This window comes from Pseudophryne corroboree, chromosome 11 (genome assembly GCF_028390025.1).
Source record: "Pseudophryne corroboree isolate aPseCor3 chromosome 11, aPseCor3.hap2, whole genome shotgun sequence".
Lineage (NCBI taxonomy): Eukaryota > Metazoa > Chordata > Amphibia > Anura > Myobatrachidae > Pseudophryne > Pseudophryne corroboree.
This window is the reverse complement of record NC_086454.1, coordinates 6,052,232-6,076,609: the sequence shown is the minus strand read 5'-3', so window position 1 is coordinate 6,076,609 and position 24,378 is coordinate 6,052,232. Positions and strand designations below refer to the sequence as shown.

The 24,378-nt window shown below is 47.5% G+C and overlaps 1 protein-coding gene across 1 annotated transcript in view; it reads left to right on the top strand.

The window, feature by feature from the left end:
* The window catches only part of SYT13 (synaptotagmin 13), a 58,657-nt gene extending 34,279 nt beyond the window's left edge, over nucleotides 1-24,378 (top strand). Inside the window, exons 5-6 of the mRNA XM_063946269.1 lie at nucleotides 15,316-15,442; nucleotides 16,028-24,378. Coding sequence (XP_063802339.1) covers nucleotides 15,316-15,442; nucleotides 16,028-16,335 — 435 coding nt within the window. The 3' untranslated portion in view covers nucleotides 16,336-24,378. The remainder of the gene's footprint in view (nucleotides 1-15,315; nucleotides 15,443-16,027) is intronic.

The following is a 24,378-nucleotide window of genomic DNA, read 5'->3' as shown; positions in this document are numbered from 1 at the left end:
ACTCCCACACAGTAGTAGTGCCCCTTACACAGTACGCCCACACAGTAGTAGTGGAACTTACACATTACGCCCACACAGTAGTAGTGGAACTTACACATTACACCCACACAGTAGTAGTGCCCCTTACACAATATGCCACACAGTAGTAGTGCCCCTTACACAATATGCCACACAGTAGTAGTGCCCCTTACACAATATGCCACACAGTAGTAGTGCACTTACACATTACTCCCACACAGTAGTAATGCCCCTTACACAGTACACCCACACAGTAGTAGTGCACTTACACATTACTCCCAGACAGTAGTAGTGCCACGTACACATTACGCCCACACAGTAGTAGTGCACTTACACAGTACACCCACACAGTAGTAGTGCACTTACACATTACTCCCACACAGTAGTAGTGCCACGTACACATTACGCCCACACAGTAGTAGTGCCCCTTACACAGTACACCCACACAGTAGTAGTGGAACTTACACATTACGCCCACACAGTAGTAGTGCCCCTTACACAGTACACCCACACAGTAGTAGTGCACTTACACATTACTCCCACACAGTAGTAGTGCCACGTACACATTACGCCCACACAGTAGTAGTGCCCCTTACACAGTACACCCACACAGTAGTAGTGGAACTTACACATTACGCCCACACAGTAGTAGTGCCCCTTACACAGTACACCCACACAGTAGTAGTGCACTTACACATTACTCCCACACAGTAGTAGTGCCACGTACACATTACGCCCACACAGTAGTAGTGCCCCTTACACAGTACACCCACACAGTAGTAGTGCACTTACACATTACTCCCACACAGTAGTAGTGCCACGTACACATTACGCCCACACAGTAGTAGTGCCCCTTACACAGTACACCCACACAGTAGTAGTGGAACTTACACATTACTCCCACACAGTAGTAGTTCCCCTTACACATTACTCCCACACAGTAGTAGTGCACTTACACATTACTCCCACACAGTAGTAGTGAACTTACACATTACTCCCACACAGTAGTTGTGCCACGTACACATTACACCCGCACAGTAGTAGTGCACTTACACATTACTCCCACACAGTAGTAGTGCACGTACACATTACACCCACGCAGTAGTAGTGCACTTACACATTACACCCACACAGTAGTAGTGCACTTACACATTACTCCCACACAGTAGTAGTTCCCCTTACACAGTACACCCTCACAGTAGTAGTGGAGCTTACACATTATGCCCACACAGTAGTAGTGCCACGTACACATTACACCCACACAGTAGTAGTGCACTTACACATTACACCCACACAGTAGTAGTGCACTTACACATTACTCCCACACAGTAGTAGTGCCACGTACACATTACGCCCACACAGTAGTAGTGCCCCTTACACAGTACACCCACACAGTAGTAGTGCACTTACACATTACTCCCACACAGTAGTAGTGCCACGTACACATTACGCCCACACAGTAGTAGTGCCCCTTACACATTACACCCACACAGTAGTAGTGCCCCTTACACATTACTCCCACACAGTAGTAGTGCCCCTTACACATTACTCCCACACAGTAGTAGTGCCCCTTACACATTACTCCCACACAGCAGTAGTGGAACTTACACATTACACCCACACAGTAGTAGTGCCCCTTACACAGTACACCCACACAGTAGTAGTGCCCCTTACACATTACGCCCACACAGTAGTAGTGCCCCTTACACAGTACACCCACACAGTAGTAGTGCACTTACACATTACTTCCACACAGTAGTAGTGCCCCTTACACAGTACGCACACACAGTAGTAGTGCCCCTTACACATTACTCCCTCACAGTAGTAGTGCACTTACACATTACTCCCACACAGTAGTAGTGCACTTACACATTACTCCCACACAGTAGTAGTGCCCCTTACACATTACGCCCACACAGTAGTAGTGCCCCTTGCACAGTACGCACACACAGTAGTAGTTCCCCTTACACATTACTCCCACACAGTAGTAGTGCCCCTTACACAGTACGCCCACACAGTAGTAGTGCCCCTTGCACAGTACGCACACACAGTAGTAGTTCCCCTTACACATTACTCACACACAGTAGTAGTGCCCCTTACACAGTACGCCCACACAGTAGTAGTGCACTTACACATTACGCCCACACAGTAGTAGTGCACTTACACATTACTCCCACACAGTAGTAGTGCCCCTTACACATTACGCACACACAGTAGTAGTGCCCCTTACACATTACGCACACACAGTAGTAGTGCCCCTTACACATTACGCACACACAGTAGTAGTGCCCCTTACACATTATGCACACACAGTAGTAGTGCACTTACACATTACTCCCACACAGTAGTAGTGCCCCTTACACAGAACGCACACACAGTAGTAGTGCCCCTCACGCAATATGCCACACAGTGGTGGTGACCATTACACATTACGCTGCTATCACATAAGGGTACAAGGGGGATAGGGGCACAGTGATGCCTCGGCTCAGTGACTTGACACACCAGTCCAGTCCTGTGTCTGTCCTGTCCAATGGTGTGTGTGGTGACGTGATACCCTATCTATCAAAACTTGCAAATGCTCCTGCTAGGTGCAGAATTTCCATCAGAGCATGGCCTCCTATGTGAGCGATTATGGGTTTCCAAGCATCATCTGTGGCACTTTCCTTACCGGCCCATAAGACGGGCCACCTCTGTGGTTCTACCTCGCAGGTGCCACCCAGGAATGCCGTATACAATTCCGGTATATTGCTGAGACCGTGCATCTGAACCATTCTGTATGCTCACACTGTGAGACGCACGCGCTGTGTGACTTTTAGCGACTTAGATGGATGCACAGCTGGAAATACGAGACCCTTTGTGTGATTACTGGTGGTGCGGCGACTCAGGCCATTTCATTTTCATTCATACAATTATCCTCAGTAGTATGTGTTGCCTTTTGATGCCAAAGCGTGATACATGCTGTTCTGTTCTTCTGTCCTCAGAATTAGTGCCCAGTGTACGCTCTATGTAATTAACACAGACGAGGGAGAGTTGAATTTCCATTTTTTAATTAAAATGAACTTTAATATAAACTCAGAATCACATTTGGTTCTGGCTAAATTTAGTATCAGACGTCACAATCCATCTGCTCACTCCAGATACAGCGATGCTATTTCCATCCGTTCTACCGCGCCGCCTGCAAACGATCCTGTAACGAGGAGGCGTAGCTTGGAATTTCTAATGGGAGAATAGTCGGAATTTTTCTTGTTATCAGGAATACGTCACACATGGGCCCTCATTCCGAGTTGATCGCTCGCTAGCTAGTTTTAGCAGCCGTGCAAACGTTATGCCGCCGCCCACTGGGAGTGTATTTTAGCTTAGCAGAAGTGCGAACGGTTGTATAGCAGAGCGCCTGCAAAAAATGTTTGTGCAGTTTCAGAGTAGCTCAAAACCGACTCAGAGCTTGCGATCACTTCAGACTATTCAGTTCCGGATTTGACGTCACAAACCCACCCAGCGTTCGCCCAGCTATGCCTGCGTTTTTCCTGGCACGCCTGCATTTTTCCACACACTCCCTGAAAACGATCAGTTGCCACCCAGAAACGCCCACTTCATGTCAATCACTCTGCGGCCAGCAGTGCGACTGAAATGCATCGCTAGACCCTGTGCAAAACTACATAGTTCATTGTGCCCATATGTCGCGTGTGCGCATTGCGCCACATACGCATGCGCAGAACTGCCGTTTTTTAGCCTGATCGCTGCGCTGCGAACAAATTCAGCTAGCGATCAATTCGGAATGACCCCCATGGGCCCTACCTGGAACATTAGGGTCTCATTGAACATGGGGCAGGTTGAATTTCCCTCTTGATTGAAAGTGTGAAGTGAAATATGGTCCTGATTCAGAGATGATGCAATATCCATCATCTTCTAGCGTGCGCTCTTATGTGACTAGGAAGCCAAGCTTGACCTTGAAAGTTTGGTTGCAGATGGCGCAGTATAACTGTCCGCTGGTGCTGTGTGATTATAGGAGGACATTGAGCAGGATTTGGCGCTTGGCATCAAGATCTTCTAAGTGCAAATGTTCAGTTGTCATTTGCATTTTTATAGCATTTCGCCACTCTGTTCTACCTACTGCGAGTTCCTCCCAGTACCCCCCAGTTCCTCACAGGTGTCGCAAGACAGGGCGCATGAGGCACCAATTGTGGGCGTTAACAGAGGGGTTGTTAGTAAAACGCAGACCCGTCACGACTTTTCCCATACTTAGTCAAAAAGGCTCCAGCATCTCAGTTCCGTCAGTCAGGCTGCGCTCCCATAGGTTACTCAGATGTGCGTCCGATGGTGGCATCTTCGTACACAGGGGGTCATTCCGAGTTGTTCGCTCGTTATTTTTTTTTCGCAACGGAGCGATTAGTCGCTAATGCGCATGCGCAATGTCCGCAGTGAGACTGCGCCAAGTAAATTTGCTAAGCAGTTAGGTATTTTACTCACCGCATTACGAGGTTTTTTCTTCGTTCTGGTGATCGTAATGTGATTGACAGGAAGTGGGTGTTTCTGGGCGGAAACTGGCCGTTTTATGGGTGTGTGGGAAAAAACGCTACCGTTTCTGGGAAAAACGCGGGAGTGGCTGGAGAAACGGAGGAGTGGTTGGGCGAACGCTGGGTGTGTTTGTGACGTCAAACCAGGAACGACAAGCACTGAACTGATCGCAGATGCCGAGTAAGTCTCAAGCTACTCAGAAACTGCACAATGCGAATCTTTCGTTCGCAATTTTAAGAAGCTAAGATTCACTCCCAGTAGGCGGCGGCTTAGCGTGTGTAAAGCTGCTAAAAGCAGCTTGCGAGCGAACAACTCGGAATGAGGGCCACAAGCCGAGTATCTGCGACGCCCCCAGCTGACATCTCAGTACAAATCCCGGCAGCGGTGACATTTGCATATTTTCTCCTAGCCGCTTGCACACAAATTCACAACTGTAAAGGCATTTGTGTCTATCTCTGAATCAAGGCCCTCATTCCGAGTTGTTCGCTCGGTATTTTTCATCGCATCGCAATGAAAATCCGCTTAGTACGCATGCGCAATGTTCGCACTGCGACTGCGCCAAGTAACTTTGCTATGTAGAAAGTAATTTTACTCACGGCTTTTTCATCGCTCCGGCGATCGTAATGTGATTGACAGGAAATGGGTGTTACTGGGCGGAAACACGGCGTTTCAGGGGCGTGTGGCTGAAAACGCTACCGTTTCCGGAAAAAACGCAGGAGTGGCCGGAGAAACGGTGGGAGTGCCTGGGCGAACGCTGGGTGTGTTTGTGACGTCAACCAGGAACGACAAGCACTGAACTGATCGCACAGGCAGAGTAAGTCTGAAGCTACTCTGAAACTGCTAAGTAGTTAGTAATCGCAATATTGCGAATACATCGGTCGCAATTTTAAGAAGCTAAGATTCACTCCCAGTAGGCGGCGGCTTAGCGTGTGTAACTCTGCTAAATTCGCCTTGCGACCGATCAACTCGGAATGAGGGCCCAAGTCTTTTGCATTCTAACCTACCTGGGAGAAGCCCGGAGAGTAGACTCTGTGGACTACTGTGGGTGGGCAGGGCTGTCTCATCACTAGGCTCCACCCCCATCACTAGGCCCCACCCCTATCACAGCAAAATGTTGCGATTTGCCGCTACGTGTGCAGGGGGTGGGGCTAAGTGACACAATTTGTGTCCTCTCTACAAGGAGCCGCAAATACCGGCTATACCTCGTAATCTCCTCATCCTGCCTGAGTGCCCTCATCAAAATGTGGGATGGGGGATATTGGGATGTGGGTGCAGGGGACTACCCGAAAAATGGGGAGTCTCCCGCAACTTGCAGGATAGTAGGTAAATATGGTCTTATGTCCACTTCTTTGTTTTTATTAAATTCAATTCTTAAATTGGGCCTCATTCAGACGTACGCAATGCTGATATTTATGGAGTTGAGCGATTATCAGGTGACTGTGTATGCATCACGGTCGCAGTACGCACACATGGCGACTGTTTGTGCTCTTCACCGACTGTGAGAGACATTTTTAATTCCAACTACCAATCCGCCACTTCGTAAATAAACTCCATGTGAAAAGAGACCTCTGAGCCCCCTCAGAAATTTACACCAAAGTCGAAAATGCAGCAATAAGGGAGGGGGGGGGGGGGGTGCATACAGCCGGGGAACTCAGTTTGCCCGTGTGTGGTGTAACTCCGGTGAGAAAGGTTAATAGGCTCCGATCTGTGGACCTTATTCAGGAAGGATTGCGGTTTCTGGTAAATAGGGGTTGCTGCCATCAGATAGATGCAGGCCCCGGAAATAGAAAGGAAAAAGTCCAATGCTGAAATGTGCGAACGCATCGCAGTGTGCGTCCATATGCAATTACCGTAACATCAAAGATTTTTCAGCTTCTGCGCCAGGTCAGGTCGTCCACAATTTTTGTGACGCAAGTGGCCTTCACTCACATCAGAGGCCCTCCTTAAAAACGCCTGGGAACGCCTGCGATTTTTCAGACACACCCAGAAAACGTTACTGTTTCCACCCAGAAACGCCGGCTTCCTGTCAATGAAACAGCGGCTGCATTGCGATTAGGATGTGCACGCATTTTCTGTTGCTATTTCCCCTCGTGATTGTGCAATGCGAATGCTGCGCATACGCAGCCGTTCAATAATCGGACAGAAATCAATGCTCAAATTTTGCATTCAGCCTGAATAGGGCCCTGTGTGCGGTAGCGTTGTGATTATCAGTTATATCAGGACCCATGGCGTAACTCCCAGAGGCAATGGAGACACCTGCCCCCAGGCAACAAGCCCTGAAGGGGCACCTGCATGCATACCTCTCAGCTGTCCTGATTTATCTATCTATCTATCTATCTATCTATCTATCTATCTATCTATCTATCTATCTATCTATTCTATCTATCTAATCTATCTATCTATCTATCTGTCTATCTATATCTATCTGGGATGCAGTCAGTTTACCTCCAATCAAAATCCTGACGGTCGAAATCCTGACAGCAATTGACCGACGGTCAAAATCCCGACATGGACAAAATACTGACATTTAAATACCGACAAGGTCAAAATACAGACATGTAAAATGCCGACAAGTCAAAATGCCAACATGAGTTTTTCATGTTTTCTCTAACGTCCTAAGTGGATGCTGGGGACTCCGTAAGGACCATGGGGAATAGCGGCTCCGCAGGAGACTGGGCACATCTAAAAGAAAGCTTTAGGACTAACTGGTGTGCACTGGCTCCTCCCCCTATGACCCTCCTCCAAGCCCCAGTTAGATTTCTGTGCCCGACGAGAAGGGTGCACACTAGGGGCTCTCCTGAGCTTCTTAGTGAAAGTTTTAGTTTAGGTTTGTTATTTTCAGTGAGACCTGCTGGCAACAGGCTCACTGCATCGAGGGACTAAGGGGAGAAGAAGCGAACTCACCTGCGTGCAGAGTGGATTGGGCTTCTTGGCTACTGGACATTAGCTCCAGAGGGACGATCACAGGTTCAGCCTGGATGGGTCCCGGAGCCGCGCCGCCGGCCCCCTTACAGAGCCAGAAGAGCGAAGAGGTCCGGAGAAAGCGGCGGCAGAAGACGTTCCTGTCTTCAAATAAGGTAGCGCACAGCACTGCAGCTGTGCGCCATTGCTCTCAGCACACTTCACACTCCGGTCACTGAGGGTGCAGGGCGCTGGGGGGGGCGCCCTGAGACGCAATAAAACATGACAGAAATACCTTACATGGCAAAAAAATGCATCACATATAGCTCCTGGGCTATATGGATGCATTTAACCCCTGCCAGAATATACAAAAAACCGGGAGATAAGGCCGCCGAAAAGGGGGCGGAGCCTATCTCCTCAGCACACTGGCGCCATTTTCCCTCACAGCTCAGTTGGAGGGAAGCTCCCTGGCTCTTCCCTGCACTACAGAAAGGGTTAAAAAAAGAGAGGGGGGCACTATTTAGGCGCAGTATTAAAACATACAGCAGCTATAAGGGGAAACACACTTATATAAGGTTATCCCTGTATATATATAGCGCTCTGGTGTGTGCTGGCATACTCTCCCTCTGTCTCCCCAAAGGGCTAGTGGGGTCCTGTCCTCTATCAGAGCATTCCCTGTGTGTGTGCTGTGTGTCGGTACGTTTGTGTCGACATGTATGAGGAGAAAAATGATGTGGAGACGGAGAAGAGTGTCTGTAACAGTGATGTCACCCCCTAGGGGGTCGACACCTGAGTGGATGTACTGTTGAAAATTACGTGACTGTGTCAGCTCTATATAAAAAAACAGTGGTTGACATGAGACAGCCGGCTACTCAGCTTGTGCCTGTCCAGACGTCTCATAGGCCGTCAGGGGCTCTAAAACGGCCGTTACCTCAGATGGCAGATACAGACGCCGACACGGATACTGACTCCTGTGTCGACGGTGAAGAGACAACCGTGATTCCAGTAGGGCCACACGTTACATGATTGAGACAATGGCAAATGTTTTTATACATTTCTGATAATACGAGTACCACCAAAAAGGGGTATTATATTCGGTGAGGGAAAAACTACCTGTAGTTTTCCTGAATCTGAGAAATAAAATGAGGTGTGTGATGATGCGTGGGTTTCCCCCCGATAACAATTGATAATTTCTTAAAAAGTATTGGCTGCATACCCTTTCCCGCCAGAGGTTAGGGTGCGTTGGGAAACACCCCCTAGGGGGGATAAGGCGCTCACACGCTTGTAAGAACAAGGGCTCTACCCTCTCATGAGATGGCCGCCCTTAAGGATCCTGCTGATAGAAAGCAGGAGGGTATCCAAAAAGGTATTTACACACATACTGGTGTTATACTGCGACCAGCTATCGCCTCAGCCTGGAGGTGCAGTGCTGGGTGGGCATGGTCGGATTCCCTGACTGGAAATATTAGGATAGTATATTATTGCCTATAGAGCATTTAAAAGATGCATTTCTATATATGCATGATGCACAGCGGAATAATTGCCGACTGGCATCAAGTATAAGTGCGTTGTCCAATTCTACCAGTAAAATGGTCAGGTGATGCGGATTCCAAACGGCATTTGGAAGTATTGCCTTTGAAAGGGGACATTTGGGGTCGGTCTTTTAGACCTGGTGGCCACGGCAACAGCTGGGAAATCCACGTTTGTACCCCAGGTCGCCTCTCAAAATAAGACGCCGTATTATCAGGCGCAGTCCTTTGTTGGCAAGCGGACAAAAGGTTCCTCTTTTCTGCTCGTGACAGAGGGAGAGGAAAAAGGCTGCAGAGATCAGCCAGTTCCCAGGAACAGAAACCCTTTTCCGCCTCTGCCAAGCCCTCTAGGGCTTTACAAGCTCAGGCACGGTGGGGGCCCGTTCTCAATGAATTTCAGTGCGCAGTGGGCTCACTCGCAAGTAGACCACTGGATCCTTCAGGTAATATCTCAGGGGTACATATTGGAATTCGAGACGTCTCCCCCTCGCCGTTTCCAAAAGTCGGCTTTACCGACGTCTCCCTCTGACAGGGAGGCAGTTTTGGAAGCCATTCACAAGCTGTATTCCCAGCAGGTGATAATCAAGGTACCCCTCCTGCAACAGGGAACGGGGTATTATTCCACACTATTGTGGTACCGAAGCCAGACGGCTCGGTGAGACCGATTCTAAATCTAAAATCTAAAATCTTTGAACACTTACATACAGAGGTTCAAATTCAAGATTGAGTCACTCAGAGCAGTGATTGCGAACCTGGAAGAAGGGGACTACATGATGTCTCTGGACATCAAGGATGCTTACCTTCATGTCAAAATTTACCCTTCTCACCAAGGGTACCTCAGGTTATGGTACAGAACTGTCACTATCAGTTCAGACGCTGCCGTAGGGATGGTCCACGGCACCCCGGGTCTTTACCAAGGTAATGGCCGAAATGATATCCCTTCGAAGGAAGGGAATTTTAGTTATCCCTTACTTGGACGATTCCCTGATAAGGGTAAGATCCAGGGAACAGTTGGAGGTCGGTGTAGCACTATCTCAGGTAGTGTTGCGGCAGCACGATTGGATTCTCAATATTCCAAAATCGCAGCTGGTTCCGACGACTTGTCTTCTGTTTCCTAGGGATGATCCTGGACACAGTCAAAAAAAAAGGTGTTTCTCCCGGAAGAGAAAGCCAGGGAGTTATCCGAGCTAATCAGGAACCTCCAAAAACCGAACCAAGTCTCAGTGCATCAATGCACAAGGGTTCTGGGTAAAAATGGTGGCTTCCTACGAAGCAATCCCATTCGTTAGATTCCACGCAAGAACTTTCCAGTGGAACCTACTGGACAAATGGTCCGGGTCGCATTTTCAGATGCATCAGCGGATAACCCTGTCACCAAGGACAAGGGTATCCATCCTGTGGTGGTTGCAGAGTGCTCATCTTCTAGAGGGCCGCAGATTCGGCATTCAGGACTGGGTCCTGATGACCACGGATGCCAGCCTGCGAGGCTGGGGAGCAGTCACACAGGGAAGGAATATCCAGGGCTTATGGTCAAGCCTGGATACATCACTTCACAAAAATATCCTGAAGCTAAGGGCCATTTACAATGCTCTAAGCTTAGCGAGACCTCTGCTTCAAGGTCAGCCGGTGTTGATCCAGTCGGACAACATCATGGCAGTCACCCACGTAAACAGACAGGGTGGCACAAGAAGCAGAAGGGCAATGGCAGAAGCTGCAAGGATTCTTCGCTGGGCGGAAAATCATGTGATAAGCACTGTCAACAGTATTCATTCCGGGAGTGGACAACTGGGAAGCAGACTTCCTCAGCACGACCTCCACCCGGGAGAGTGGGGACTTCACCCAGAAGTCGTCCACATGATTAAAAAACTCGACAGGTATTGCGCCAGGTCAAGAGACCCTCAGGCAATAGTTGTAGACGCTCTGGTAACACCGTGGGTGTACCAGTCAGTGTATGTGTTCCCTCCTCTGCCTCTCATACTCAAGGTACTGAGATTGATAAGATGGAGAGGAGAAAGCACTATATTCGTGGCTCCGGATTGGCCAAGAAGGACTTGGTAACCGGAACTTCAAGAGAGGCTCACGGAGGATCCGTGGCCTCTACCTCTAAGAAGGGACCTGCTCCAGCAAGGACCCTGTCTGTTCCAAGACTTACCGCGGCTGCGTTTGACGGCATGGCGGTTGAACACCGGATCCTGAAGGGGAAAAAAAAAAAAAAAAGGCATTCCGGATGAAGTCATCCCTATCCTGATCAAAAGCCAGGAAGGATGTAACCGAAAAAACATTATCACCGCAATTGGCGAAAATATGTTGCGTAGTGCGAGGCCAGTAAGGCCCGACGGAGAAAATTCAACTGGGTCGATTCCTACATTCCTGCAAACAGGAGTGTCTATGGGCCTGAAATTGGGGTCCATTAAGGTTCAGATTTCGGCCCTGTCAATTTTCTTCCAAAAAAGAACTAGCTTCAGTCCCTGAAGTTTAGACGTTTGTAAAAGGGGTACTGCATATACAGCCTCCTGTTGTGCCTCCAGTGGCAATTTGGGATCTCAATGTAGTTTTTGGGTTCCAAAAGTCACATTGGTTTGAACCACTTAAATCTGTGGAGTTAAAATATCTCACATGGAAAGTGGTCATGCTGTTGGCCCTGGCCTGGGCCAGGCGCGTGTCAGAATTGGCGGCTTTATCCTGTAAAAGCCCTTATCTGATTTTCCATTCGGACAGGGCGGAATTGAGGACTCGTCCTCAGTTTCTCCCTAAGGTGGTTCCAGCGTTTTCACCTGAACCAACCTATTGTGGTGCCTGCGGCTACTAGGGACTTGGAGGAATCCAAGTTGCTGGATGTTGTCAGGGCCCTGAAAATATCTTTCCAGGACGGCTGGAGTCAGGAAATCTGACTCGCTGTTTATCCTGTATGCACCCAACATGCTGGGTGCTCCTGCTTCTAAGCAGACTATTGCTCGTTGGATTTGTAGTACAATTCAGCTTGCACATTCTGTGGCAGGCCTGCCACAGCTAAAATCTGTAAAAGCCCGTTCCACAAGGAAAGTGGGCTCATCTTGGGCGGCTGCCCGAGGGGTCTCGGCTTTACAACTTTGCCGAGCAGCTACTTGGTCAGGGGCAAACACGTTTGCTAAATTCTACAAATTTGATACCCTGGCTGAGGAGGACCTGGAGTTCTCTCATTCGGTGCTGCAGAGTCATCCGCACTCTCCCGCCCGTTTGGGAGCTTTGGTATAATCCCCATGGTCCTTACGGAGTCCCCAGCATCCACTTAGGACGTTAGAGAAAATAAGAATTTACTTACCGATAATTCTATTTCTCATAGTCCGTAGTGGATGCTGGGCGCCCATCCCAAGTGCGGATTGTCTGCAATACTTGTACATAGTTATTGTTACAAAAATCGGGTTATTATTGTTGGGAGCCATCTTTTCAGAGGCTCCTCTGTTATCATACTGTTAACTGGGTTCAGATCACAAGTTGTACGGTGTGATTGGTGTGGCTGGTATGAGTCTTACCCGGGATTCAAAATCCTTCCTTATTGTGTACACTCGTCCGGGCACAGTATCCTAACTGAGGCTTGGAGGAGGGTCATAGGGGGAGGAGCCAGTGCACACCAGTTAGTCCTAAAGCTTTCTTTTAGATGTGCCCAGTCTCCTGCGGAGCCGCTATTCCCCATGGTCCTTACGGAGTCCCCAGCATCCACTACGGACTATGAGAAATAGAATTATCGGTAAGTAAATTCTTATTTTTTTTTATTGAAACCGACTTATTCATACTTTACCATCCCGGTGGACCAGGAGGGGGAATATAATAGTGTGGGACCAGGGGTGTAGTATGGTATGCCGGCGCTCGGGCTCCCGGCGACCAGCATACCGGCGCCGGGAGCCCGACCGCCGGCATACCGACAGCGTGGCGAGCGCAAAGGAGCCCCTTGCGGGCTCGCTGCGCTCGCCACGCTTTGGGCACGGTGGCGCGCTATCACGCAATTTATTCTCCCTCCAGGGGGGTCGTGGACCCCCACGAGGGAGAATAGCTGTCGGTATGCCGGGTGTCGGGATTCCAGCGCCGGTATACTGTGCACCGGGATCCCAACATTCGGCATACTGAAGACCACCCGAGACCAGGAGGGGGAATATAATAGTGTGCCGAGCGCAGCGAGGCACCGTGTCAGAAGCATGGCGAGCGCAGCGAGGCACCATGTCAGAAGCATGGCGAGCGCAGCGAGGTACCGTGTCAGAAGCATGGCGAGCGCAGCGAGGCACCGTGTCAGCAGCATGGCGAGCGCAGCGAGCCATGCGAGAGGACGCAGTACACTTATGTGGTGTCCATGTCGACCTATGTCGACATACACACACAAAAAACCCTATGAAAAATGCATGTCGGTATTTTGACCTGTCGGCATTTTACATGTCGGTATTTTGACCTTGTCTGTATTTTAAATATCGGGATTTTGTCCATGTTGGAATTTTGACTGTCGGGATTTTGATTGAGGGTATTTTATACCGATCCCATCTATCTATCTTTCTTGCTGTCTGTCTGTCTATCTATCTATCTATCTGTCTATCTATCACCATGTTTGTTTTCCCTTTTTTAAGGGTGAGGGACACCAAACTCCATCTTGCCTCGGAGCGATTGTGATAAGATTACGCCCCTGTCAGGAGAGAGCTCAGTCCTGGCTGCAGAGTACACACCTCAGGCAGCCTCCTGTATCTGCATGCCCTAGTTTAGAGCGGAGAACTCTGCCTGCGTCATAAAGGGCTCTGGAGAGAACGGCTGGTGCAGAGCTTTCCTGATTCACTTGTACACGGAAGGGGGGGGGGTTCATGTAACTATTTATAGTTACCGCTCATCTGTTGCCGCTGACATCCGCAGGTCCCCCTCCCTCCCCAATCTAGTGTCCTGGTGTCAGAGATTTGCAGACAGGATGAAGGCTGCTGGATCACAATGCAGATCCCACCTGTATTCATCCGTATACAATGATAGATAATTGTGGCACGTCGTAGATGCAGAAATCAGATGCATGCAGGAGGTGGGGGAGAGGAATATTGCGTCAGTACTAATCACGGTGACAGCTCCACATACATGTGTCATTCCCACACAAGCACGCTGCACGTTACTCTGTATGTGAGGCTCCCAGTTGTAAAGTGCAATGGAACACGCTGGTGCTATATAAATAAATGTAACCGCGCGACACTGCTCCAATCACAGATACATTTTTACTCATCAAACTCCGGGGATGGACTGGGGCTCTAAAACAGCCCTCTCGTAGGCTGCGCACCCATGAGGGGGTGTGGTCACATCTCACAGGGGAGTGGCCATGTATCACGGGGGCCGGGACTAGCGGCACGCCCTGTCTCTATGTACAGATGTAGCTATGTTCATCTTTGCTGCGATGCCGGGCTGCAACTGTTCGCAGCCAGCAATCGCACCATTAATACTGCGAATAGTCACAGCCCGACACGGCGTGCCGCATCGCAGCAAAGATGAACATGGCTACATCTGTACATTCATACAGACTTTATAAAGGAAACTAGAATATCATATTGGGCCTAATTCTGAGTTGATCACAGCAGCAAATTTGTTAGCAGTTGGGCAAAACCATGTGCACTGCAGGGGGGGCAGATATAACATGTGCAGAGAGAGTTAGAGTTGGGTGGGGTGTATTCAAACTGAAATCTAAATTGCAGTGTAAAAATAAAGCAGCCAGTATTTACCCTGCACAGAAACAAAATAACCCACCCAAATCTAACTCTCTCTGCACATGTTACATCTGCCCCCCCCTGCAGTGCACATGGTTTTGCCCAATTGCTAACAAACTTGCTGCTGCGATCAACTCAGAATTAGCCCCCTTGTTCCTCTATACACAGCTCTCCAAAATGATTCCAAAAACTCTAAAAGGGTCCTTTTTGAAAATCTATTAGGAATTTTTGATGAGAAAAGGGGAAATGTATCAAACCTCGGACAGAGATAAAGTACTGATCAATCAGCCATTAATTGTCATTTTAAAGGCTGTACTTGAAAAATGACAGGCGCTGATTGCTTGGCACTAAGTCTTGGAGAGTGACAAAGCAGAGAGAGATAAAGTATCAGTCAATCAGGTCCTAACTGCCATGTTACAGGCAGAGTTTGAAAAAGGACAGGTGCTGATTGGTTTGTAGTTTATCTCTCACCACTTTATCTCTCTCCAAGGCTTAGTATATCTGGCCCATTCTATCTCTCCACTTTATCTCTCTCCAAATCTTGAAACATCTCTCCCAAAAATACTTGAGTACATTATTTTGTGGTAGTGTTCAGCAATAAACTCTCAGAGACCAGGTTGCAATGAACTTACGAGAGTTGGTTTTATTGTTCACAGGACGCAGACTCCTCCGGCGAGGTCCTCCTGTCCATGAGTTATCTCCCAGCTGCAAATCGTCTCATTTTGGTCTTGATCAAAGCCAGAAATATACATTCTGATCAAAGAAATGATCTTCCAGGAAAAGGTATGTTCTCTATATGGACCTAACTAGAAATTAAGGCTATGGAAATGCTATTGAAGGTCCATTGAATCATTCACTTCACGCCCCAACTCTATCCCTAAAGTAGAATTTTCCAACAGTAGGTTGTCTCTACTCTCATAGCTTGTCAGGTCTCGTAGCTCTGCGCGGAGCTGGCACTAGGCACCTTCTGTTGGCTGTCCTAGCAATACTGGGTGAATTGAAAGAGAGAAGGGACATTAGAACATGGAAATCACATCAGAACCTCACTCATTATTGTATCAAAGAAAGATCAAACATCACAGGAGTTGTACATGTGAGATGCTATAACCTGGGACCTATGGGCCTCCTAGTTATCCATGAGACCTGCTTGTCCATCTATTCAGGGTCTACAATCTGTGGGTTCCTCTTGCTGATAGACAGGAGAACCTGTGACTCCTACTAAAACCTTAATTTGGACTTAATATGGATCTCGCTGTCTTTTGGCAGTGATAATGCGGATGGGATTTTAGAGCAGGCACATAGCACCAGTTGCTAGGCCTTTATGTGCAAAATATTGTGTGTATTAATATTATTGTGTCCTTTTGGTAGATCTCTATGTGAAGGTCACTCTCCGGCATCAGGCACAGAGGCTCAAGAAGAAACAAAGCAAACGGGCAAAACACAAAATTAACCCAGTATGGAATGAGATGATCATGTTTGAGGTTCCACCAGAGCTACTGGGAGAGGTCAGCATGGAGATAGAGATGCTGTACCAAGAGCCTACAGGGGGCCCAAGTCGAGTTCTAGGATCCTGCTACCTGGGCTCTGATCGGACTGGTTCTGGGAAGAGTCATTGGCAAGAAATGATGAATAATTCCAGGAGGCAAACAGCAATGTGGCACCACTTGCTCCCATGAGATGTGCCATCATCTACTTGCACAATATCATCACGCACGTGGACCAGTTTATTTCACAATCATCCACTAGGAGACCTGTCAGGTATTTATGGACCCTTGGAGCACATTAGTAACAAAAAGCCCTAAGGACGGCTACAAGTTAGTGAGAAACCTTCAGATAAAGACAGAGGTCCAGTTGGAGTAAGGTGGCCCACAGTGATTGGCAACAAAAGCGCTGGCTGCACGCGTAATCTTCAGCATTGTCTCTTGTACCTGCGCTATACTGGGTGCAAAAGACCGCCCACACGCCGCAGACAAGCACAATGTCACGCCACGTGCACTCGAGAAGGATCTATGCCGGGAATAAGCACAGTTACCACCAGGGGAATGCTCATTTCACGGATGGAGAGAAGCGGCTACGCACAGAGGAAACCGTCTGCTATTGTATTCTCCATCAAGGTGCAGCCCACTGATAATCACAACCAGGGGCAAATTAAGGGGTCAGGCCGCCCTAGGCACAACATTATTGGTCAGCCCCCATCATGCCACTGTCCCCTTTATGTTGGGGCCTCTGACTGCCAAAGCAGCACCAACCTCACCCTCCTCCACCACCACAACTTACTGACCATTGCCCCCTCCTCCCTCACCAGTTACAAAGTAGAAAAAATAAGTCATAATGACAAAAACTAAGTATCACCTGGCCTCACCTGCCCATCGGCCCTGAAGCCTCTTGAGCAAATGAGCATTCTGTGCCGCCCACCCAGCAAGTGTCTCCCCTAGGCACGTGCCTCACATGCCTAGTGGGAAATCCGACACTGATCAGGGCATCAGAGTGCGGTTTCGGACTTGCTTCCAAGAATCAAAATCAGGCATCATATCTGTACCTTATATCCGGAACATTTGTAGAGCCCAGCAGGAGCAGGGTAACAGATGGCAGTTCTCAAACACTAAGGGGGAAATGTACTAAGCAGTGATAAACGTGGAGATATGAGCCAGTGGAGAAGTTGCCCATGGCAACCAATCAGCTGCTCTGTATAATTTGAAAGTAGGCAAATTATAAATGTTACTTCAATACTGATTGGTTGCCATGGGCAACTTCTCCACTGTCTCACTTCTCCGCTCTTTTCACTGCTTAGTACATCTCCTCCTAAGTGCTATCAGCTCTGTTCATCAGTTGTAATGTTCTGCCCGAGTGACGGTGCTTACTGGAGATACAGAGGCCTCCTATGGTTCTGTTCCCGTCACACCCCCAGTTATTGGGATAATGCTTTTAGTTTTCACAAAATCCAGTCACAAATCTAATTACTGGCAGCACAAATAGAGAAAAAAACACATTGTCCAAATATCAATTGTAGAAGTCGCTTCTGATGTAATTTCTGCTCCATCTGGTATTTATGTTACAGCTTACACCAAAGGCTTGATCCCAATTTTATTTCCAGCTTGACCTCGCTGCGCGGATTTACAGCTCCAAGACCCTGAAATGTGCAGAAACGCTGATTGTTCTGTTCTTCCCTTGTACTTATCTTCTCTCACAATCGCCATTGGTCCGGCTGCAGGGCCGTGTCTGCCGCTGAATTAATTTACAGTACCATGTGTGACCTTGCTTTACCTAATGTTCTAGTTACCTTCTGTTCTGCTCAGTCTCACTCTATGGTGCTAGAATCAAACAAAAAATTAGCTTCAAATCTCTGATTGAAGTGATCAGGTGTGGAACCCATTCACCAGAATGATCCTGGGTTAGGATTTCCCAGAGTTATCATTTCCCCCTCCCCCAAACTAACATTAACAATTACCATCAATTCTCTCCCAGCATTAATCCTCTCATAAAATTATTTAGCAACGTCCCCCACCAAGGGGGGAGATATAGCAAACCTTGGAGAGAGATAAAGTACCAACCTGTCAGCTTCTGTCATTTTACAGGCCGTGTATAAAAAATGAGCTCAGAGTTGATTGGCTGATACTTTATCTCTCTCCAATGTATGATAGATCTCTCCCTACCTGCAGCAAATACACTGATCGTGTCCGTGTGAATGACATTTTCATAAAGCAGTAGCAATTACTTACATTGTCTTCATGGATTATTAGATGCTTAGAAGGTTTTTGAACCCCTACCTGTATACATACGCTGTGAGGCACATACACTGTGAGGCACATACGCTGTGAGGCACATACGCTGTGAGGCACAAGTCAGGAGTTTTTCTTTTTTCTTTTTGCCAATTCATGTAAAGCGTTTTCCATTTTAAATAACCCCTGTACCAATTATCATTTCCCAATTGCAGTAGCTTGGCTCTGTCAGTGCCTCGTTCTCCTTGTCACAGGAGACATCAAACACAGAGATCAGGATTACACCCTCAGGATTCTCTGTGACGGGTGTCAGTGTTTGGACCCTCCATAGGTCTATAGTGGAGAACACACTTTAAATAAAGCTGGAAAAACAAGTATTAAGTATATATATATATATATATATATATATTATACTGTATAGCTCAACCATTAACTCTCTAAAACGCTGATGAATAAACTAAAAGAAGAAGGACACATCACATCCAAAAACAATGGGGTATATTTACTAAAATTCGTATTTTTCAGAATGAGGTTAAAATTCAAATACGAATGACATCGCAAGTGTAAATGTGCAACTTTTTGAATTTATTACGACTAATTTACTAAGCTGTCGTATTCTGCATTTTCGTGTTTTCCGATGTCGATGTCATTCGTATTTTCTGGCAGTGTTTTACGGGAGTGAATAGAAAAACACTGCCGACATTAACACAATGAATCTCGGCCGGATCTGTGAGATCCGTGCAGGACTTCATTGTGCACCTTTCGTAAAAAAAATAACATTGTTACAAATCGGGGAAAAAAAATGCGTGGGGTCCCCCCCCCTAAGCTAAACCAGCCTCGGGCTCTTTGAGCCGGTCCTGGTTGACAAAATATGGGGGGGAAAATGACAGGGGTTCCCCCATATTTCATCAACCAGCACCGGGCTCTGCGCCTGGTCCTGGTTCAAAAAATACGGGGGACAAAAAGCGTAGGGGTACCCCGTATTTTTGAAACCAGCACCGGGCTCCACTAGCCAGGTACATAATGCCACAGCCGGGGGACACGTTTATACTGGTCCCGGCGGCCCTGGCATTACATACCCAACTAGTCACCCCTGGCCGGGGTACCTTGGAGGAGTGGGAACCCCTTAAATCAAGGGGTCCCCCCCTCCAGCCACCCAAGGGCCAGGGGTGAAGCCCGAGGCTGTCCCCCCCATCCAAGGGCGGCGGATGGGGGGCTAATAGCCTTGTGAAAAAAATGTGAATATTGTTTTTAGTAGCAGTACTACAAATCCCAGCAAGCCTCCCCCGCAAGCTGGTACTTGGAGAACCACAAGTACCAGCATGCGGTGGAAAACCGGGCCCGCTGGTACCTGTAGTACTACTACTAAAAAAATACCCAAATAAAAACAGGAGACACACACCGTGACAGTATAAGTTTATTACATACATGCACACCTCCATACATACATACTTACCTATGTTCACACGAGGCTCGGTCCTCTTCTCCATGTAGAATCCTTGGGGTACCTGTGAAAAAAATTATACTCACATAATCCAGTGTACCTTCTGTTCTTTGTATAATCCACGTACTTGGCAAAATAAAATAACGGAAACCCGACCACGCACTGAAAGGGGTCCCATGTTTTCACATGGGACCCCTTTTCCCGACTGCCAGGACCCCCCGTGACTACTGTCAAAGAGGGTCCCTTCTGCCAATCAGGGAGCGCCACGTCGTGGCACCCTCCTGATTGGCTGTGTGCTCCTGTAGTGGGTCTGTGAGGCAGCACACGGCAGAGATACAATGTAGCGCCTATGCGCTCAATTGTATCCAATGGTGGGAACTTTGCGGTCAGCGGTTGACCGAAAGTAACCTCACCGCTGAAAGTTCCTGAAAATTTAACACTTTCCAACCCCTTCCCACTGATAAACATGCACGGATCTCATGGATCCGTGCATGCCTATCAGAACACAGTAAAAAAAAGCAGGTCTGTTTTAAATCTGCTTTTTTTTACGATTTGTATTTTTTCATGGCAGTGTTTGGCTATTGCCGGCAGTGTTCGTGAAATACACTTTTTAGTAAATTACCGAGTTGTATAAAAAAACAGTCATATTTGACCGATGGTGTATTCATTCGTATTTTTCTTTGACTTCCAAAAAAATACGAATGCCCTCATCACTGCCGAGATTTGAGTTTAGTAAATTCCCGAGATGACACTTTGAAGAAAAAACACCATCTCGGTCAAAATCGGGAGCTTAGTAAATATACCCCAATGTGTGCATTAACTGATGGACTATTTTTTTTATTAGTCATCTTTGCTGGAACCCAGCGTATCACCTCTAACATAGCGCCAGAGCAACAGCGTGATTTACAGCCATCAAACGTAGTGCGCCACTCGCAGCTGTACACCCCAATACGCCACTCACAATGCACCAATCGCAGCTGTACACCCCAATGCACCACTCGCAGCTGTACACCCCAATACGCCACTCACAATGCACCAATCGCAGCTGTACACCCCAATGCGCCACCCACAGCTGTACACCCCAATGCGACACTCACAGCTGTACACCCCAATGCGCCACTCGCAGCTGTACACCCCAATGCACCACTCACAGCTGTACACCCCAATGCACCATTCGTAGCTGTACACCCCAATGCACCACTTGCAGATGTACACCCCAATGCGCCATTCGTAGCTGTACACCTCAATGCGCCATTCGTACCTGTACACCCCAATGTGCTAGTTGTAGCTCTACACCCCAATGCGCCACTCGCAGCTGTATACCACAATGCGCCATTCGTAGCTGTACACCCCAATGCGCTACTTGTAGCTCTACATCCCAGTGCACCACTCATCGCTCTACACCCCAAAGTGCCACTCGTAGCTATCCACCACAATCCGCCACTAGTAGCTGTCCACCGCAATGCGCCACTTGTAAATAGCCATTAATTTCATTTTAATTGTAAATTATTGTTTTCATTCAGCCAATATCATGGGGTCAAGTTCTTCTGTAAAGTCAGAAAACTATCGCCATCCAGCATCTCACTATAAGGCCAATGCGTTCACTAACAATCCTTTAGACAGGTTACATTTCTTAAAGATCAATGCAGAATATTATCTGTAAATTTTAGGTGAAATCTGCTGCAATAAGAATTGCTGCTCATATTATAGTATAACACTACGGTGATCACCCTGCTGCATATTATAGTATAACACAACGGTGATCACCCTGCTGCATATTATAGTATAACACTACGGTGATCGCCCTGCTGCATATTATAGTATAACACCACGGTGATTGCCCTGCTGCATGTTATAGTATAACAACACAGTGATCGCCCTGCTGCAAATTATAGTATAACACTACGGTGATCACCCTGCTGCATATTATAGTATAACACTACGGTGATCGCCCTGCTGCATATTATAGTATAACACTACGGTGATCACCCTGCTGCATATTATAGTATAACACTACGGTGATCGCCCTGCTGCATATTATAGTATAACACTACGGTGATCGCCCTGCTGCATATTATAGTATAACACCACGGTGATTGCCCTGCTGCATGTTATATTATAACACCACGGTGATCGCCCTGCTGCATGTTATAGTATAACACCACGGTGATCGCCCTGCTGCATGTTATGGTATAACACCACGGTGATCGCCCTGCTGCATGTTATACTATAACACCACGGTGATCACCCTGCTGCATGTTATAGTATAACACCATGGTGATCGCCCTGCTGCTCAGTTGTAGTATAACACCACGGTGATCACCCTGCTGCATGTTATAGTATAACACCACGGTGATCGCCCTGCTGCATGTTATACTATAACACCACGGTGATCACCCTGCTGCATGTTATACTATAACACCACGGTGATCACCCTGCTGCATGTTATAGTATAACACCATGGTGATCGCCCTGCAGCTCAGTTGTAGTATAACACCACGGTGATCACCCTCTGCATGTTATACTATAACACCACGGTGATCACCCTGCTGCATGTTATAGTATAACACCACGGTGATCACCCTCTGCATGTTATAGTATAACACCACGATGATCACCCTGCTGCATGTTGTAGTATAACACCACGGTGATCACCCTGCTGCTCAGTTGTAGTATAACACCACGGTGATCACCCTCTGCATGTTATACTATAACACCACGGTGATCACCCTGCTGCATGTTATAGTATAACACCACGGTGATCACCCTGCTGCATGTTATAGTAAAACACCACGGTAATCACCCTGCTGCTCAGTTGTAGTATAACACCACGGTGATCACCCTCTGCATGTTATACTATAACACCACGGTGATCACCCTGCTGCATGTTATAGTATAACACCACGGTGATCACCCTGCTGCATGTTATAGTATAACACCACGGTGATCACCCTCTGCATGTTATAGTAAAACACCACGGTAATCACCCTGCTGCTCAGTTGTAGTATAACACCACGGTGATCGCCCTGCTGCTCAGTTATAGTATAACACGACTGTGATCACCCTCTGCATGTTATACTATAACACCACGGTGACCACCCTGCTGCATGTTATAATATAACACCACGGTGATCGCCCTGCTGCTCAGTTATAGTATAACACGACTGTGATCACCCTCTGCATGTTATACTATAACACCACGGTGATCACCCTGCTGCATGTTATAGTATAACACCACGGTGATCACCCTCTGCATGTTATAGTATAACACCACGGTGATCACCCTGCTGCATGTTATAGTATAACACCACGGTGATCACCCTGCTGCTCAGTTGTAGTATAACACCACGGTGATCACCCTCTGCATGTTATACTATAACACCACGGTGATCACCCTGCTGCATGTTATAGTATAACACCACGGTGATCACCCTCTGCATGTTATAGTATAACACCACGGTGATCACCCTGCTGCATGTTATAGTATAACACCACGGTGATCACCCTGCTGCTCAGTTATAGTATAACACCACGGTGATCGCTATGCTGCATGTTATAGTATAACACCACGGTGATCACCCTGCTGCATGTTATAGTATAACACCACGGTGATCACCCTGCTGCATGTTATAGTATAACACCACGGTGATCACCCTGCTGCTCAGTTATAGTATAACACCACGGTGATCGCTCTGCTGCATGTTATAGTATAACACCACGGTGATCGCTCTGCTGCATGTTATAGTATAACACCACGGTGATCGCTCTGCTGCTCAGTTATAGTATAACACCACGGTGATCGCTCTGCTGCATGTTATAGTATAACACCACGGTGATCACCCTGCTGCATGTTATAGTATAACACCACGGTGATCACCCTGCTGCATGTTATAGTATAACACCACGGTGATCACCCTGCTGCTCAGTTGTAGTATAACACCACGGTGATCACCCTCTGCATGTTATACTATAACACCACGGTGATCACCCTGCTGCCCAGTTATAGTATAACACCACAGTGATCACCCTCTGCATGTTATGTAACATTTTATTTATCTGTTTCCATGTATGACTGGCAATATTTTTACAGTTTTCACACAAAATATTCCACATTTGGCCAGGAAGTATTGTGTTCTACCAGAAAACTTGTGCTCCCAGACCTACATCCCACGTCACAGAGGACTTACCTGACTGTTGTCCTACCAGCTGTAGATAAGGACCATAGATGCTGCATAACGTGAGTTTATGGACACAGTGTGTAACTGTACAGTGGAAGCAGAATGGGGAGATGTAATCACCACTAATTACTCTACAACAGACGTATTTACCCACAAAACTATTGCAGTGGAATTTTGTTGCACCTTCGCTCACCTCTACTCCACAAGGTCATCTCCAAGTACTACCAGGTTCTGGGCAAGGGGTAAGATGCACAGGGAAGAGATGTCCTCCACTACCATAAATGTTCATTTTGTTGTCGCCTTGATACTTCTTGTTCTAGTGAGCTAAAGGGAAGTGAATACGTTCTGCATGTTCAATAATAAACAAGTGAATCACAA